We start from the raw sequence: 19672 nt of genomic DNA, 5'->3' as shown, positions 1-19672 counted from the left end.
TTTGTGGGCCTGTGGGCCTGTGGGCCACTGCTGGAGAGCGGCGACTGCTGAGTCAATGTTTTTGCTGCAAAGCAAACTTGGTCTAGAGGGATGGCAGGGTAGGGTGGGGAGGCCTAGAGAAAGGAAAGAGCCCTCAGGAAAGGTCTCCAGATCATCCCATCCTTGGTGGGGACCAGGCCAAGATGCAGCCTCCATGGAAGATAATTCTACCAAAGTCAGGCTGGATGGGTGTGAAGTGTGGCCCCTTCTCATCAGAAGTACTGTTAGAGCTTCGTAAACTCACATTCCAAGACTAACAACCTCAGCCGGGCAGTGGTGGCGCACACCTTTAATCCCAACACCCAGGAGGCAGGGCCAGGCAGATCTCTGTGAGTTCCAGGTCAGCCTGGTCTACAGAGCGAGTTCCAGGACAGGCACTAAAATTACACAGAGAAACCTGGTCTCGAAAAAACAAGAACAAAAAAAGACTAACAACCTCCTTTAGAGGAAAGGCACCCCATGTGAAATAGCAGTAATAGCTCACAGCGGCAGGATGGATGGGATCCCAACACCTGCTTCCTGGTCTAGAGAGGTGACAAGCCACAGGGAAGGGCTTTCACCCCGTTGCTACCAAGGGTAGGGCTGCAGTTTCCCCCCTTGTGCCATCTTCACACTCACAGCCCCCCAGTACCCCAGGAGAAGGACCGGCTTGGCTGTGCAGAATCTCCTGTGAACCTGCACCTCCTCCCTGTGTTGGACCTGGGATCTGGCACACAGGACGTGCTGGAAAACCCTCTGGGTGGCAGCCTGAGCATGCCACATGGCCTGAGGGCGACTGGCAACATTCTGCCACTCTGCACTATGGTAAGCATCCTTACAGACACTCCCAAACGGCAAGGGGAGGACGGAGATGGGAACCGTGACAAAGGTCCCTGGGAGAGGAGGGAGGGAAGGGCACGTGCCTGACCCTTGGGCCCTGTAGCTCTTGTGAGCACACACTGTCCTGCCTAAACCAAGATGGAAAATCTGTAGCAGAGGGATCAAGGGTGGCGGGTAGACACAGATGCCAACCTCCCCCACGGCTGTGCCCAGAGTTGGCATTCTGTACACTTTCCATCTTCAACTGTGGGGGGAGGGGGAGGTCTGCTTTCCAGTATGCCTGCGAGGCCATGGGGACCTGCCACCTCTCTGAACAGCCTAGTTACTGGCATGCATCAATGTCCACCAGCTTTGTGGAGGCTGGAGAGTCCTAGGTCCCCTGCCAAGGGTGTCAGCTTGCCAGGGCATAGGCCAGGGCTGGGGGACTGAGAGGGGGAATGCGGGGCTGGCCGCCCATCTGGGAGTGATTTGACAAATTCCAGTCCTCCTTGGTCCTTCGAGGCTATTCTTAACTGCTGTAATTACAGGGTCAGCCCTGGCCAGTGGCACCATGGGGTCTGGGCATGGTTAACTCTTCCAGGGGCCATCCTAACGCAAGGCAGGAGATGCCCAGCAGGGGAGAGGGGATACTTAACATCACTACACTACCATTGAGAGTGGAGTCTGGTTGGCTGGAAGTGCTAGGTGAAAAGTACCTGACTGATGGTGCCAAGTGCCCTTCACACCCACAGCACCTCTGCTGGAGGCCTGCAGGGACAGGTCATATGGCTTGAGTAGGTCTGGAGATAAGGTGCTAAGACAGTGCCAGGCCTCGGGACACAAGATAAATGCTAGCTGTGTAGTTCCAAGGCCCAGCACCTCTGTCTCCTCCAGGGCAGTGCCACCCACTCTTGAGACCCAGCCCCTGACCCTGAATATGCCTCAGCTTTGCCTGTCTCATGTAGAAAATAGATATTGCCCAGTTGGGCACGGTGGTGCACGCCTTTAATCCCAGTACTTGGAAGGCAGAGGCAGGCAGATCTTTGAGTTCAAGGACAGCCAGGGGTACAAAGAGAGTTCCAGGGCAGCCAGGGCTACACAGAGAATCCCTCTCTCGAAAAAACAAACCAACAAAACAGCATCTCACTCTTTCCCTGTACATTAAAGGGTGGGATATAGGTCTATCTCCCTGACCACACCTCACCCTCTGAGGGCCTAAAGAATACAATTCCCCCAGCATTCCCTGACCGCGGACATGATGCTCTTGTTTCAGGACCTTTGATAAGCCTTTGTCCCTCTGTGATTCAGATTCTTCAGTTCTGATATATTCTAGAAAGGATAGGCTGGATGATAGTCAAGGGCCTTTCCTGTCTCTAGCTTTCCCCAGACAACCTACCCAGAGGGTTCCCAATCAGCCCTTCCACCAGCCATAGCTAAAGGTGCAGAGCAGGGACTGAGTCCCTCCCTCCTTCCCCACAGCCATGCCTGGCAAAGTCTCTGATCCTCCTGGAGCCACCATTGTCTCAGCTATTCATGATGGCTGTGCAGATTCAATAGCCTGCTCATCCTAAGTGCCAGCTTGCTAGTGACTGGTTTATATGCCATTACAGACCAAGGCCATCTCTACACAGAGCTGCTTGGCCTGGCCAGGGATCCCACCAGGCATAGCCATAAACTTTCTTCCACATACTCCTGTGCTATCTAAGAACATATGTGAGGCAAGTCCCAAGCAAACTTCTTACATAAACCTCAGTGGACTCCAAGCCCACCTGTACCTGCCAACGCACACCTCCGAACATAGCCATCTGCCCCATGACCTCACATCACCAGTGTCTACCTTTCTACCACAACCTCAAGTGTCCTTGGGTCCTCAGCTCCATGAAAATATCCACAGCAAAAGCGAGCCCATTCCTGTCACCTGTACCCCAATGACACATTTTCAAGGTCACAGCCCCTACCCTAAATTCAAAAACACACTTGAATGGACCTTTAAGCAGTGAAGGGTGCCCCATAACCAGGGGCCTACTTTTCTGACAGGGCCCCAAGAGGACAGGACAAGTTCATTCACTGGCCCATTTAAGACTGCCTCAGCGTCCCCTGCTGGTAAAGCTGGGGATCCTGGAGTGCTGGGCCCAGGTGCAGCCCAGACTCAGCATCTGGCACACTCTAGTCATCAGCCAGGGACCGTCACCAATGGCCAGTCGGGACACCTTCTGTCTAGACTCTTGGCTCCCAGCTCCCAGTATATCAAAGGTCCTACCCAGGTGAGGTGTCCAGGGTGACGGAGGCCAGGGCGCTGCTGAAGAGGCGGGTGTCCCAGAGCTTCACTTCTCTTTCCCGAATCTGTGAGGAAGCCAGAGAAAGGCTCAGAGGAGTCTACCTGCTCCTGGAACCCAGTGCTTGAGGGTGCAGCCTGGCATGGTCACCTGCCTCAGAGCAGCAGGGCATCGTGACAGGAGGGAGAGCGTGAGTTTTCGTGTCATGCCCTGCCCCTTTAAGAGCCTTTGGGTGACAAGGGAGAAGGGCGTTTCTCTCCATGGACTCTGGTCCCTCTGGGGCCACCATGGCTCCTGGGGTCAAGCTGAGCTACTGCAAATGGAATCTGCCAGTTTTCTAACGTCGTCCTCAATTCCCTGGGGCCCCGAGACCCAGCTGCACGGCCCGTATATGGACAGGCCTAGAACTGGCTGTCTGCACCCCACCTCCCAATGGCCTCACCCAACCTTCTTGAAGCAGGCTCCTAAAGGACTAGACAAGTCCCTGGCTGGCACTGCTGTGAATGCTGGAGGAAACACACCTGGTTGAATCCTGTGGACACAAGATGCTCCGGAGTGCCTGTCCACGCCAGCCGCGTGTCTCTGTTGTTCTCATGGGCCTGTGTGCTCTGCAGGAGACAAGAGGCAGAGCTGAGCCATTAGGGCCCCCTGCTGGGGATAAGGACCTCCTGAGTGGCTGGAGTACCCACAGAGAACAGGAGAGGTCCTGAAGGCCACATGTGCCATAGGAAGAGCCCTGCCTCCACCTTTGAAGGCATCTCTGTACCCAGAGGCCACCAGACTCAGGTTCATCCTCCTCCTCCTCAGAGTGCTGGGGTTCCAGGGCCAAAGGCAGCAACACTTTGTCATCTGTAGGTGCCCTGAGAAGGCTGACAGCTGAGGGGCCTTCCTCAAGAGCTGTATGAACTTGGGGAATGCACACCCTCTGCACAGCTCATTCGTCTCACTCATAAATGAGGCTTACAGTGCCCATGCCACCCACTCCTCGGAGCTGCCTAGAGGATCAACCGTGAGTGCACATGGAAGGACCGGGCCTTGAGGAAAGCCCCGTGCAAATCACAGGATTAGAGGGATTACTGCTGCCTCCTGTCACTGCCGGCAGGCCAGAAGGAGGGCCTGGGGCCAAGCTCTGGGTAACGTCCTGGAGAGAGTAAAGCAGTGCCCCTACTGGCCCTTCGGGGCGTTGGAGCATCTGACAGACAGGAAGGCTGGAGGCCCCCCACCCCAAAGGAAAAAGAAGTTCACACAGCAGGCGGAGCAAATGGCCCTGTCCCCCTTGGGCCCTGGCAGGAGGGAGTCCAGGGGTCAGAGGAAATGCAAACAGCTCTCTCCCAGTCACCCTGGCCCCTGGAGCCTGAGACAAGGACCCTGTTACCAAAAATAGCTCACCCCAAATGTGGCCAGCCTCCTCCAAACTTCCCACGATCTCCTCCTTGGGAATGAATGAGGCAGGGAAGCAGCTTGGAGAAGCTGGCCCAGGGCCCCCTCCCCAGCACACAGAGGCTGACCCCAGCGTGGGAGACCACTGGAAATGCTCCGCCTGTCCTTCAAGAGGCTTTTCTCACTGTTCCTTTCCCACCCAGCCACAGTGGCACAGGAAGTTGGAGTTGAAGCCTGAGAACCAGGGCCCCATACTTCTCTCTCCACGTAAAAGGGGCTGTGGGGTCGGGACAAGGGTCAAGCCACTGGCTAGCCTTTGACACACTACTATGGCTCCGCAGTGTCAGTGTCCCTCCTGAAGGCAGAAGACTAGATGGCTCATAACCGGTCTACACGTCACTCACTCATTCATATTCAACAAACACGTGAGGCTTCCCATGGGCCAAGAACTGTGCTAGGAGCCAACAGTGGAGCAGGCCGGGTTTCAAAGAGCAGGAATGGGGGGAAGCCGAGCATTCTTCCTTGCCCAATGTGAATATGCTGTGCTAGGAGAACAGAGCAGACCAGGCTCCCGGGCCCTGGGACAGCCCCACATCAGGAGGCCGGCCGGCCGGCCGGACAGAACAGAGTAACTCCACTGCAGTCACTACCAAGTGCCACAGAGGAGCAAACCGAGGTTCGGAGAGGAGCCCTGAACTGGACCCACCCTTGCCCCACTGCCCCGCCCTGGATGAGTTCTGTGCCTCAGCCTCTTCATCTCTGAAAAGCACAGTGACATCTTCCCCTGGACAGCTACTCTAAGAACTAGGTGTTAAAATCTGCTAAATGTTCAGCACTGTGCCTGTGTTTTCCTGTTTAATTTTTTTTTGGAGGGAAGGGGGCATGGTTTTCTGAGACAGGGTCATGCCATATAGTCCAGGTTAGTCTTGAACACTTGCTTTTCTGCCTCAGCCTCCCAAGTGCTGGGTTTATGTGTTTACAGATGTGCACCATCACATCCAGCTGCAAATGTGTATTTTCACAAGGTAACAAGGCACAGAATGTAACTGAAGTAACTTTTTGTTTGAGCTAGAATGGAATAATCCATACAGAGCTAGCTCTGCATAGAGACTGAGCCCAAGAAGCCGCAGGTAGGGAGAAGGAGGCAGCTAATCTGGACAGGAGTCTCTGCAACTACCATGGCCACTAGAGCAATGAGCCACGGGAGCCAAGAAGGTGATTTGGTGCAACACAATCAGTAGTTGGTGTTGGTTCAAACTTTGGGAATCTGACCCCAAGTAGTTTATTTTAGACATATCTAAGAACAGCATAATTTGGTGAAAACTTTCCTGGTAATAATCAAATCAATATTGTGTACATAATAAAGTTTAAGACATGACTACATCATAAAGATGGGTTCTAGAGATTGACAAGCTCATGATAAGGGTCTTATCCACACAGATAGCTCAAAGGTCATCAGGCTATTAACCACATCCGCTCCCAGACTTCTGGTTGGATAAACAGGTCATGTATCCCTCCCTTTGATGGGACAACTCTGTGTGTTTAACACTCCTGGTTCCCTTAGTGCTTATTTGTGAGCACAAGAACCTCTATAGCTTCCATAGGCTTGGGGCGGCTGCCACTGGCAGCTCTCCATGCGGAGATACAGACTAGAGTAGAATGCACCTTGGTCCACATCATCTATCTTCCCATTCACACATGGAGAAACCAGGGGCCTAGACACAGGAGGTGACCTGCCTTGATTACCTATAATGCAGCTGTGGGATCCTTAAGTCCCTAAGCCTTGTGAGCCAGGACCTGTTATCACGAGGAGGTCCTGGGATTCATAGGTGGCAGAGGTGGGAGCACCACCAGTCCAGATGCCTCTGGTTTCCAGCAAACCTCCAAGGCTGGCCTAAACTGTAGGGTCACTAAGCATATTGATGCTCATGGAGCATCAATCCTGCCACTCAGTCCTCTCACAATCCTCCCCATCTCTGGTCTGGAGAAAAGAACAGGAATGGCGGTAGTCCAGCCGCCCCAGCCAAACACAACCAGGGGACAGTGGCATGTTCACATTCCAACTGAGGAGCAGTCACATCCCCTCTCCAATGCCATGGCAGCACTCCCAGTGTAGGAGAGGGAACTCTAAACTCTTTTCTAAGGGAAAAGGAACTTCTCCAGGAGGTGTGCAATCTCCTAGGCAACTACAACTACCAGCAGATACCTACAAAGTAAGGGTATAAAATACAGTAGGGAGCCACCCAAGGGTCGCTTGCTCCAAGATCAAGTGCCTAGAGACACAGGCCAAAGTGGACAGTGGAAAGAGGACAACTTTGGAGGCATGTGCAGCCTCTGGTCTCTGAGAACCATGGGGCCCAGATGAGGAGAGGCCCAGAACAGGCAAAGGTAGGATCCGGGTGGTACATTCCACCCCACCCCCACTTTGACTCCTGTTAGACAGGAAGGGGGAACTCAGAGAAAGCACTTTCAGAAGGAGTCTCTCCGAGCTGGCCCCTCAGTTCACACCACCCTGGCCGTCAGCAGTGGTTTTCCTAATAGAAGCCAGGTGTGGGCCAGATGCCCTGGGCGGAAGTTGGGGGGAGCAGGGCCGGTTGGAGGGCAGCATTCCAGGCCTGCGGCTGCCCCCGCACTATATATCGCTTCAGAGCCAAACACAGGCACCATCCCAGCGGCCAGGGGAGCTGCCCACGCTCTTCCCAGATCTCCTGGTTAAAGCCCTCCAGCCAGAGCCTCAACGCCTGCTTGTGCTCTTCAACAACTTGGAGCCCCTTGGCTAGCGGCCACCCCGGCTCCACCTCAGCCTCACTCACAGACCACCTCTGTGGGGTGTTAGGCAGGCGTAGGAGGGGAGGAAAAGGGGGTGGGGAACGGGGGAGAAGGCAAGCTGGAAAGAGGCCACTGCAAAGGGTTGGAGAAAGAAAACACTCACGGAGCTGGCGCAGTGTGACGCCTGATGGGCATGAGGGCAGGTACTTTGTGTACCCCAGAACCCTGGGCAAGGCACCCTGAGAAGGGGCTTCTACCTCACCCTAAAACAGACCTGGGTACCTCTTTCTAGGCAGAGGCTTGGGGGTCAGAGAAAGCCTATCAGGCAAGGCCTACTGTTCACACCTCATTGACCTGAGATCCAAATGACCCAGTGGGATGAGATCAGCAGCCTTTTCGGGATACAAGGCCAGAGTGTGGCAAACTCTGCTCTCGTTCACCCATCTGATGGGGCCTCTTTTCAGTCCTCAGCAAGACAGAGTAGAACTAACTATTCAGGCCCAAGAGGAATAATGTACCAAGTGAACAGATTTTGGAGGATGAAGGTACAAGAGCCCAAGCCATCTTTAACTCCCTGTGGGGAACCAGTCCTCAAAACAGAGGACTTCTCTGCATGGGCCTAGGTCTTTACTAGGAAACAAGACTTTGTACCACACCCCCCTAGGGAAAAAGCCTCATCAGCTTCTAGTTCTATTGAGAACTACAAATTCCTGGGGCTGAAGCGATGGCTTAGCTGTTAAGAGCACTGGCTACTTGTCCAGAGGACCCCACAGGGGTCTGATTCCCAGCATCTACATGGTGGCTTACAACTCTACGTAATTCAAATTCCAGAGGATCTGACATCCTTTTTTGGTCTATAAGGGCAGCAGGCATGCACGTGGTGCCTCAGACATACATGCAAAATGCTCATGCCCATAAAATAAAGTGTTGTTTCTTAATTCTTTTTTTCCCAAAAAAAAAAAAAAAAAAAAAAGAAAAGAAAAAGAAAAAGAAAAAGAAAAAGAAAAGAAAAGAAAGAATAGAAATCCTGGGGCTAGGGAGATAGTTCAGGGGTTAAATGTGCATAATGCAGTCCCAGCACTCTGGAGGCAGAGGCAGGCAGATCTCTGAGTTCAAGGCCAGCCTGATCTACAGAACAAGTTCCAGGACAGCCAGGGCTACACAGAGAAACGCTGTCTCAAAAAATTAAACAAAATCCAAACAAAACAAAACAAAAATTTGTATGATGCTCTTGTAGAGGACCAGGGTTTTCACCCACGTGGCAGGTCACAACCATTTGTAACCTCCGTTCCAAGGGAACACAATGCCCTCTTCTGGCTTCTATGGGCACTGCATGCATGAGGGGTACACAAACATGCAAGTAAAATAACTGTACATGTAAAATAAATATTTTTAAAAGAATAATAAAAATGAATCTTTTTAAAAAATAAAAGAAATATAAAAATGTCAAGTATGGTAGTGCACACTTTTAATCTCAGCACTGGAGAGGCAGAAGCAGGTAAATCTCTGTAAGACTAGCCTGGTCTACATAGAGTGTCAGTCAGGGCAACACAGTGAGACTCTGTCTCAAGACAGAAAGAGAGAGTGGGAGACAGAGAAGGAAGGAGGATGTTAGGAGAGATGCTTAGCAGTGAAGAGGGCTTACTGCTCTTCCAGAGGACCTGAGTTGAGTTCCAGCTCCCACATCAGGTAACTCACAACTACCTGCAACTCCAGCTCCAGGGAACCAATCTCCTATTCTGTCTTAGGTGGGCACCCATGTAAATATGTGTGCTCCTAGGCTCTCTCTCTCTCTCTCTCTCTCTCTCTCTCACACACACACACACACACACACACACACACACACACACACAAATATTAAATAAATCTTGAAGGGGGGAATAGAAATTCACTGATCTCACTTCCTGCTTAAAACGCTCTAGTGGTTTCCCACAGCCCAGGGGACAGACCCTTTGTAGCCTGCCTCCCCTCTGGACCTTTCAGATGATTTCTAGAGCAAGCTATTATCTCCCCTTCATATCCTCTCTGATGACTTCTAGAACAAACTCTCCCCACCTCTGGCCATCTGCTTATGGTCAACTCTAAAACTGAGTCCTCATCTGTAAGCCAGTTTCTCAGGACAGACACTAAGCCCTCCAGGAAAGAGAAGCCCTTAGCAATCACTGAGGACAGAGCCATATGCATGGCTAGCTGACTGCTGCCTACAGGGTCTCTGTTAGCGAAATGAATGAATGACTGTTCAGAGGCCCTGTGCCTGCCGCCTCATTTGGAAGTCAGGACTACATAGACTCCAGGTACCTAGTACACAGGTAATAACAAAACACCTACAGTCCCAGGTCTTGCAGGAATGGGAAGTCAGTCCATCCCATGGCCCATTAAAAGATCTGGATATTGGACTGAGGATTCTTTCTGAGTCCTCAGTAGCTGGTCGCTGCTGACCATGCCAGGAAAACACAGCAGGGTTCAAAGGAGGGGAGAAAGCTGAAATCTCAAATTACATTGCTGAAGTCAGGGAATGCCTCCACTGACAGCCTGTGGGCAGCCTGGCTGCGTCCCACCCTGTGATCAAAGCTAGGTGCCTCCCAGGACTCAGAGATCAGGTCTCAGAAAGAGCTCCCAGCATCAGCAGCTGCGCTCACCACCAGATCCCTCAAAATGCTGAACTGTGCAGTCCTTGTCCTAGACAGGGTTGTTTTCTTTTTTTTTAACTACCCACCAGCGCTGGACACATAACTCACCTGAGAGGCCTTGGTTCTTGCTCTGGGGTCAAAGATCCGTAGCTGCTTGTCCTGAAAAAGAAGGGAGAAAGAACCAATGGATACAATTAAAACCTGAGGGTTTCTGGAGGTTTCTCACACTACAGGCTCTCATCAGTTGGTACCATATTATACAGACTGGCATCACAGACCAGATGTTACTTCCCTAGTTGGGGTCTTCCTTCTTACCAGGAGGGCAGGCCCTTCCTGCCCAGACTTCCAGAGGATTAGACTCAAGGACACCCTGTTACCTGCCAGGATGTCACATGCACACCCTCTCCACATCTTTTTTTTCCTCTGAGGCAGGGCTTACGTGATGATGATACTTCTGCATTTAAAAACTTCACACTGAGGTTGGAGAGATGATTTAGTTGATAAAGTGTCTTCCATGCAAGCATGAGGGTGTGAGTTTAGACCCCAGCACTCACATAAACACTAGGTGTGCACCTGTAGCCCTATCTCTGGGGGTATGGAGATGAAACAGGAGGATCCTCAAATCTCACTGCCAGCCAGCCTAGCCAAATCAACGAGACCCAGGTTCCATCAGAGACACTGTCTCAAAAAATACAGTGGGGAAGGGCTGGAGAGATGGCTCGGTGGTTAAAAAGCACTTGCTGCTGTACTAGACGACCTGGGTTCATTTTCCAGCACCCACACGGTGGCTCACAACCATTTATAACTCTAGTCTGTCCAACTAGCCTCCGAGGGCACTATACTAGTATGGTGCAGATATATGCAGGTAGAACACGCATATACATAAAAATTTCAAAAAGTAAAAACACATACTGTGGGATCAAGTAAGGTGGCTCAGCAGGTAACGGTGTTTGCCACCAAGCCTGACAACCTGGGTTTGATCCCTGAAACCCACATGGTGCAAAGAGACAATGGACTCCTACAGGTTGTCTTCTGAGCTCCACACGTGGCACATGTTCCCCCACCCAAATAAATAAATAGGGACCAAGGAGGACACATCAACCGTTGGCTTCCACACACCCACACGAACACGCTAACACACGCAAACACACAGTAAGGTGGAGAGTGATGGAGGAAGACACCAGCGTCAACCTCTGGCCTCCATATGCACACACCCATGCACACACACACACATACAGACACACACACATACAGACACACACACAGAACAGACACACACCCATACAGACACACACCCATACAGACACACACACAGAACCTTCTGTTTAGTTTCAGTAATCCCGACCTCAGTCTACTGAGTGTTTATCATTGCTGCTGAGACTAGGTCTTGGTGTGTACATATCCCACGCAGGCCTTGAATCTGCAGCAGCCCCACTGCTGCCTCAGCACTGGGACTACAGATGTGCACCACCAAGCCCAGATTAAAGAACTGATAAAGAGAAACTACCTTTCCTAACCATCTTTTCAATGCACTAGCTGATCAAGATTACATGAGGGCCAGGATGGAAAAAGACAAAAATCTATACCTGGAATAAAATGCTCATGCCCTATACATCGGTCCTCATTTCTGCAAGATCACCAGTGAGTGTGCATGTGTGTTGTCTCTGTGCACAAGAACAGTGCATGGAAAGCTGGATACACGCCTAGCGGTGTAGCCCAGGTCTAGCATGCGAGTACACACAAAGCCCTGGGTTCAGTTACTAAAAGAAAAAGCAATTCTGTAGAGTTTGTATCCACTATTTATAGGTTTGGCCATAATAAATTAGGTGAAAGAGGGAGTTGAGGACAACATGGCCTGGTGTGAGTCTACAATTGTCAAAATAAAACAGATCTCCATTTGAGTGACCGTGTTCTTGTACACTTTGGGAGTTTGCTAAGCAAAGAGAAGGACCGAGCTTCAACCGGTGAATCAATGCTGGGTATGAAGGGTGAGGAAGGGGGGGGCTGGCCAACATTCCCATTTTATATTTTAGCAAAGCTCAACTTTGCTTCCATGAGTACAGACACCAATTTTCATATTTTGAAAAATGATACTTAAACTTACAAACCAAGAACATTACCATTTGCATCAGCACCAAAGAACAGAAATGCTTAGTAACAAATCTTACAAAGTATGTATCAACAAAACATGAGGCAAATTAAAACACCCTGATGAAGAAAAAACACAGATACAAACAAATGGATGGATATTCCATTTTATAGATATGAAGACTTCTTATTGTCGAAATGTCAGTTTGGGGTTGAGGAGATGGCTCAGTGAGTTATTACCGTAATCAGTATCTCTAGTGCCCTGGGAGAAAACAGGCACAGCAGTGCACATCTGGAATCCAAGCACCAGAAGGTGGAGGCAGAAAGACCTGGGGGCTTCACTGGTGAACAGTTTAGCCAACTGGGGAGTTTCAGGTTCACTGAGAGAGACAGTCTCAAACAGTGAGGCGGAAAGGCTGGGCATGGCAGCACACACCTTTAATTCCAGCACTCAGGCAGGTGGATCTCCATAAAGGCGAGGCTGGCCTGATCTACACAGTGAGCTCTAGGCCAGCCAAGGCTACATAGTGAGACCCTGTCTAAATAAATACAATACGGAAGAGGTGGTAATGAGACGCCTCAGCAGATAAAGGCATTTGCCATGTATCCCGATTGGCTGTTTTGTTTTGTTTTGGTTTGGTTTTTTTGTCAGCTTAACACAAGCAGGAGTTATATGGTAAGAGGAACCTCATTTGAGAAAACTCCCTCATCAGATTTCCTGTAGGTAATTATATAGGGCATTTTTCTTGATTAATGTGGAAGAGCCCAGTTCACTAGGGGTGGTGTCACCTCTGGGTAGGTGGTCCTGGATGGTACAATAAAGCAGTCAAAGGGCTGGAGAGATGGCTCAGAGGTTAAGAGCACTGGCTGTTCTTCCAGAAGACTCAGGTTCAATTCCTAGCAACTACATGGCAGCTCATAGCTGCCTGTATCTCCAGTTCCAGAGGATCTGACACCCTCACACCAATGCACATAAAATAAAGTTAAATAAATAAACACATAAAGAAAAGAAAGAAAGCAGCTACACAAGCTATGGAGAGCAAGCCAGTATACAAGCAACTAAGCAGCAGTCCTCTGTGGCTTCTGCTTCAGTTCCTGCCTTGAGTTCCTGCTCTTGACTTCCCTCAGTAATGGCCGTGACCTAGAAGTACAAGATGAAATAAACCCTCTTCTCCCCAGGCTGCTTTTGTTTGTCAGTGGTGGCGTATCACAATAGCAGCCCTAACTAAGATACCATGGAAGCCTGAAGATCTGAGTTTGAATCTTGGAACCTATGTAAAGATAGGAGAAAACCAAATCCATAAAGTTGTCCTCTGACCTCCCCAACTTGTATACCATAGCACAAGCACAAAGTAAGTTTTTTTTTTTCTTGAAACAGAGTCTCTCTACATTAGACCTGGCCGTTCTGGAACTCACTCTGTAGGACTAGGCTGGCCTTGAATTCACAGAGATTTCCCTGCCTCTGCCCCCCAGCTGCTGTAATTAAAGATATGCACTACCATGCCTGGTCTTTTTTTAAGTTAAAAAAAAAAAAAAAAAAAAAAAAACAGGGCTAGGGCTGAAGGGATGGCTCAGTGGTTAAGGACACTGATTGCTGTGGAAGAGGGACAGGCTCAATTTTCAACACCTGTAGCTGGATTTTTCTTTGGGCCTCCAGCTCACAAATAACAACATGGAGATTCCTTATTAACTATAAAAGCTCGGCCTATAGCTTAGGCTTGTTCCTAACTAGCTCTTATAATTTAAATTAACCCATTTATATTCTATGTTCCATCACGTAGCGTTACTTCTCTTCCACCTTGTACCTCGTGTTTCCTCTGTGTTTCCTGGTGTCTCCTGAGTGCCTTGATTTCTTTTCCTCTTCCCTTCTCTCCCTGGAAATCTCACCTATACCTCCTGCCTACCTATTGGCTGTTCAGCTTTTTATTACACCAGTCACAGCAATACATCATCATATAGTCATCATCATATAGTGAACAAATATCCCACAACATTCACCCACATGGTGGTTCACAGCCATCCTTGACTCCAGTTGCAGGGGATCCATTGCTCTTGTCTGACCTCCATGAGCACCAAGCATGCACTGGTACATACAAATACGCAGACAAACACTAGTGGAAGCCCATGAACTGTGGACTGGTGGCTGTGGAGCCCCCATGGGACTGGACTAGGCCCTCTGGATACAGAAGACGGTTGTTTGGCTCAAACTGTGTGGGGGGCACCCAGACAGGGGGATCGGGATCCGTCCCTGGTGCATGGGCAGGCTTCTGGGAGCCTAGTACCTGTGGTGTAACGCCTTGCGCAGCCTTGGTGCAGTGGGGAGGGGCTTGGACCTGCCTAGGCTCAGTGTGCCAGGCTCTGCTGACTCCCCATAGGAGACCTTGATTTGGGGGATATGGGGATGTGGGGTGGCTTGGGAGGGAGGGCTACGAGGTGGGAGGAGGGAGGAGATAGGATCTGTGGGTGATATGTAGAGTGAGTAGAAAATTTCTTAATAAAGAAAAAATGAAAATAAAGAAAATAAATAAAAAAATTAAACAAATAAAAATAAATTGACAGTAAAAAAATAAGTAAAAACAAATCATTTTAAAAGAAAAAAAAAACAAATATGCAGGCAAAACACTCATACATAAAAGAAAATGAATATATATTGGAAAATAAATGTAGAAAGTAACAGAGAAAGATACCCAACATTTGGTCTGCATAGACACACATATCCCTCTCTGACATGTATGCATACTGGCAAACAAGCTAATGGAAATTAGACTTGAGTTTCTAATAATTTGTCAACAGCTGTATAATTGCCACAATGTATCCCACCAGTGCAAGAGACAGTGAGGAGAAGCAGGTGTGGGATGTGCTGGTAATCCCAGTACCTGGGAGGCTGAGGCAGCAGAAGGTTTCCAAATTCAGGGTCAGCCTGGGTTATACAGACTGTCTGGAAAATATAATAACAGGTCTGAGCCTGGTGGCATTTGTCTTTAATCCCAGCACTAAGGAGGCAGAGGCAGGCAAATCCATGATGTCAACCTAGTCTGTATAGTCAGTTCTTGGCTAGTCAGGGCTGCATAGTAAGACCCCCCCCCACCTCAAAACAACAAAATAATAAAGGAAATGGATTTGGAGAGAGGGGAAATATGGGAAATTTCTGTATTATCTGCTATATTTTTCCTATAAAACAGTTCTAAAATAGTCTGTTAAATAAAAATAAAACTGTGCCAAGAAGGGTGACTCATGCCTATAATCCCAGCATTCAGAAGTGAAGGCAGAGGGGCACCCTGAATTTGATGCCAGCTTAGATTACATAGTGAAGGTACAGGTTAGCTTAAGCCATAGACTGAGATCCTATCTCAAAATATATTTTGAGAGGGCTGGAGAGATGGCTCAGCAGTTAAGAGCACTGGATGCTCTTTCAGAGGACCCAAGTTCAATTCCCAGCACCCACAAGGCAGTTTACAACCATCTGTAACTCCAGTTCCAAGGATCCAAGGGCACCAGGCACCTATGTGATACACAGATATACATACAGACAAAACACTAGCACCCACAAGGCAGTTTACAACCATCTGTAACTCCAGTTCCAAGGATCCAAGGGCACCAGGCACCTATGTGATACACAGATATACATACAGACAAAACACTCACATACAAACAAACAAACAAACAAAAAATTTAAAATAAATCAGTCAGAAAATTAGACCACACATAAGGGAAGCCAAATTAATGCCTGCTCTGTGCATAGCCTGAGTCTGGGTGCTTCGGATGGAACAGTGAACAGCCAGCCCCAGTGAGGACAAAGTTCACAGCTAAGGGCTGCACTCTCTAGCCAGAGGTGTCACAGGAAGACCTGGAAGAAGCCTGAGTTGAACCGCAAAAGACAAGCACAAGACAAGGTGGAAAAGCACAAGCAGGATGCCAAGATAGGAGCCTGCTGGTGCATGCTGAGAAGGGGAAAGTCATATAACGGAGCGGACAGAGGGAGTGGAGAGGCCATGGGCAACAACAGCTGCAGGAGGCGGAGTGGCTGGAGAGGCCTGGGAAGCGAGGCCCGCCTAGCACAGCCAGGGAGGCCCAGGTTCTTCTGGAAAAGCTAGCCCAAGTGCACCTTACTTTGTTCAGGCACAGTCCAGGGCTCCGGCCTGGAGCAGCACTGCACCACAGTCAGGACCCCTGGGGCCACGTGACATGAGATCAGACACGGGGGTGGGGGGGGCAGAGTAAGAGTAAAGCTAGACACAGGACAGACAGAACAATGACAACAAAGGACAGAGGACAACTTGAGATTAAGGACAGGGGAAAACAGAAGCAAGAGACGTACGGGACAGAAGAGATGGAAAGTTCCCAAGATGAAGGGCTAGAGAAATCACTTCTCACTCTGCAGGGTGGGAGCTGCTGAGGAAAGCTGGAGGCCTACATTCAAATGCTAACCCCACCACTGACCAGCTCTGTGACCTGAGCAAGACTGAACCCAATGACAAGGAGGTAGCAGCAGCATCTCTCACAGGGAGGGCACTGGAGTTGGGAGTGCAGCATTGTTCTCGGCATGCAACAAGCTTCACAGAGAAGGCTGGGCCACTAAGTGCAGCAGTTTAAGGCTGGACGTAAATCAGGTTCAGAGTAGGCTAGGCCTGAGGCTGTTCTAGGCCAGGCTTGGGGCCTAAGTAGGCTGCCAGGAGCTCATAGCAGGCCAAGCACACCATCTGTGGTGCCCGTTCGCCCTCTAGTGGCCTCTGGTTTCTTTTCTCAGTCGTTAGAGGTTAGGGTTAGCTTGGGTGCTCTGAGAGGCAGAACTGCCCTTCACCAGCAGCAGCAAGACAGAACTAAGAACCAGGTCCCTCTAATGGGAAGCGGCATGCCACATTGGCCCAATCAGGACAGAACTGAGAACCAGGTCCCTCTGATGGGAAGCGGCATGCCACATTGGCCCAATCAGGACAGAACTGAGAACCAGGTCCCTCTGATGGGAGCGGCATGCCACATTGGCCCAATCAGGACAGAACTGAGAACCAGGTCCCTCTGATGGGAGCGGCATGCCACATTGGCCCAATCAGGACAGAACTGAGAACCAGGTCCCTCTGATGGGAAGCGGCATGCCACATTGGCCCAATCCACAAGCAGCAACTGCACAAAGCCAGAGCCTGGTCCACAACCTCTGGCAAAGAGCGGTGCTGACTCTCTCTTATGGAGTGAGCTCACTTACCGCTCCAACAGCACTCTGGGCATCCTATGCAAACCCATGGGCATCTCCACCTAGCCTGTGGTCCTAGGGGGTAGCCTTTTGCTCCCAGGACTGTATTAGTAGGGCCAGTAGTACCACCCAGGATCTCAAGACACCTTTCCAGCAAAGGCAGGCAGAAGTGGGCACATAATCAAGGTACCCACTCGTGCTAGCATGTGCCAACAGGTGCCAGCCTGGAAGAGATGGTGTGTCCCCACAGGTGGCACACCTAGGTCTGGAAAGGAGAGGGAGGAGCAGGGATCACTTTACAAGTTCATAACTTTATTGTGCCACCTGCTTGGGAAACATGTACTTCCTGTCCTGGCACTTCGGCCTCTGGGTCTAGAGGGGAAATGTCTCCCTGTGGGGAACCAGCATGAATCCCCTGGGCTTGGCTTTCTCCTTCTAACTGCCTTGCAAGATGGCAGCAGGTAGGCTGGAGAGATGGCTCAGGGGTTAAGAGCACTGGCTGCTCTTCCAGAGGTCCTGAGTTCAATTCCCAGCAACCACATGGTGGCTCACAACCACCTGTAATGAGATCTGTGTCCTCTTCTGGCCTGCAGGGATATGTGCAGGCAGAACACTGTATACATAAATAAATAAATCTTAAAAAAAAAAAAAAAAGATAGCAGCAGGCCAGGCAGTGCCCATACTTACTGGGCTATTATTCTTTGCCTTTCCTACCCAATTCTGGTGGCAAATGGGGCTCAGAGCAGAGAAAAAGAAGGGCTGGACCATCCCATCAGTGAGGTAGGGGCATAGAGGTTTCTCAAAGGAAGGAGCGGCTGGTCTTGACTCAGGTGATATGCCATCAGGGCTGGTTCCCTGACTGGGTTACCCATTTTGTCTGTAGCCAGGCCTCATTTTCTAGAATGAAGGCCAAGCCTCCATTCTGGGAAGTATTTCCCATCCTCTAGTGCTAAACCCGAATAAACTAACCAAAGTGTGTCTTGGGGTCATATGACTTTTCAATCTCCAGAGCTCAAGCCAGCATCTGGAACTCACTGAATAATGAACAATACCAGAAAGAAAACTTGATAAACACTGACAATGTGCCTAACAAAAAATGGCAGATTGAAGATGAGAACACAGGAAGTGAGGACCCTTCAAGTGTATAGCCCACGGGCCTGGAAGGACTCAGGGCCTGAAGCCTTCATTGGTCCCCATCCCTGCATTCCCGACTCCCCATTCCTTTTGTTATTTTCTAGGATAGAATTTTATATAGTCCAGATTGGCCTCAAACTCATAACATGGTCCAGGCTAGCCTTTAACTCCTGATCTCTTGGCCTCTACCGCCTTATGTTAGGACTACAGGCATGCACTATCATTCTTGGTTGCCATTTTTCATTAGTCTCTTCAGGCCCTGATACTATCAAAAATGTCCCAACTCCAGGTTTCCTCTAGCCTGGTGCACAGCTACTTTGGTGACCCCTCCAGCCTGGATCCCAGGCCCCACTCCTCTTAGCTTCTTCCCTTCTGAGAATATCCCCGATTCTGGCACAACCCGCACTTCCCTTTCCATCCTTTGCTCAACTCTGCTCAGGATTCCATCAGGTCCAGACAAGCTGGGAGGTCTCCAAGTAACCAGCTCAATACACCTCCAACCACCATGGTAGCGGTACTGTCTAGATCATTCATTCACACAAGGCACTCTCCAACTCTCAAGACCTGCTTGCATGTCTGTCTCAGTGTGGGGCTCCTCTCTTGGTACCCAAGATCCAAACTCACAATCCCCACTCTTCATATCCAATCTGCCACCAAAAGCTCTATGGCCTCCCTCTCTACCAGCCCAGAACAAGTACAGTCCTCTTACTCATTCCCTGATGGCAGTCCCAAACGAAGTACGGACAATGCCCACCTCAGCCATGTTCTGTCCACACAGAGGCTACAGTAGTGTGTCAAATGGAAACTCTGCTCATACACAGGTCACCACCCACCCTTCTGGCTTTACCTTTCCTGCCTGCCGACTGCCACTGGAACAACACCAGCACTTACTCCTGAAGGCTTGGCACTGTCTCCAGATGTCCCACAGACACATGCTCACTCTGCCATTCCTGCCCGTGGAAGGAACTCTTCTCAGGGTTTTTGTCCTCAGCCTCTGGCCGAGGTCAAATTCCTATTACCAATCTGATCAGTTCAAAGCACCATGTCCCTTTCAGAGGTGAGTTGCAGGCCTCAACTGCCCACTTATCTGTACTGTCCTTGAAGCAAGTTGGAAGTTACAGGAGCTGTTTGGAGAAACTATCCAGACAGCTGGGACAGCTTTACTGATACACCAAAGTCCAACCAAACAGCACAGACCAGCAGGCGGCAACATGGAACTTTCCTCAAGTCTCTTTTAAAGGGCTTCAGGTGCGGCAGGGAGCTCAAAAACACCCATCCAGCTGGGCGGTGGTGGCGCACACCTTTAATCCCAGCACTCGGGAGGCAGAGCCAGGCGGATCTCTGTGAGTTCAAGGCCAGCCGGGTCTACA

General features: G+C 50.1%; 1 protein-coding gene across 1 annotated transcript in view; it reads right to left on the bottom strand.

Annotated features, from left to right (window-relative positions):
* Coro7 (coronin 7) overlaps window positions 1–19672 on the bottom strand; it is a 56032-nt gene that overhangs the window by 25618 nt on the left and 10742 nt on the right. The window contains exons 7-9 of the mRNA XM_059270098.1: window positions 10001–10051; window positions 3635–3721; window positions 3098–3180 (exon numbers count right to left, since the gene is read on the bottom strand). Of these exons, the coding sequence (XP_059126081.1) occupies window positions 3098–3180; window positions 3635–3721; window positions 10001–10051 (221 nt within the window). The remainder of the gene's footprint in view (window positions 1–3097; window positions 3181–3634; window positions 3722–10000; window positions 10052–19672) is intronic.

This window comes from Peromyscus eremicus, chromosome 8a (genome assembly GCF_949786415.1).
Source record: "Peromyscus eremicus chromosome 8a, PerEre_H2_v1, whole genome shotgun sequence".
Lineage (NCBI taxonomy): Eukaryota > Metazoa > Chordata > Mammalia > Rodentia > Cricetidae > Peromyscus > Peromyscus eremicus.
This window is presented reverse-complemented; position numbering and strand designations above follow the sequence as displayed.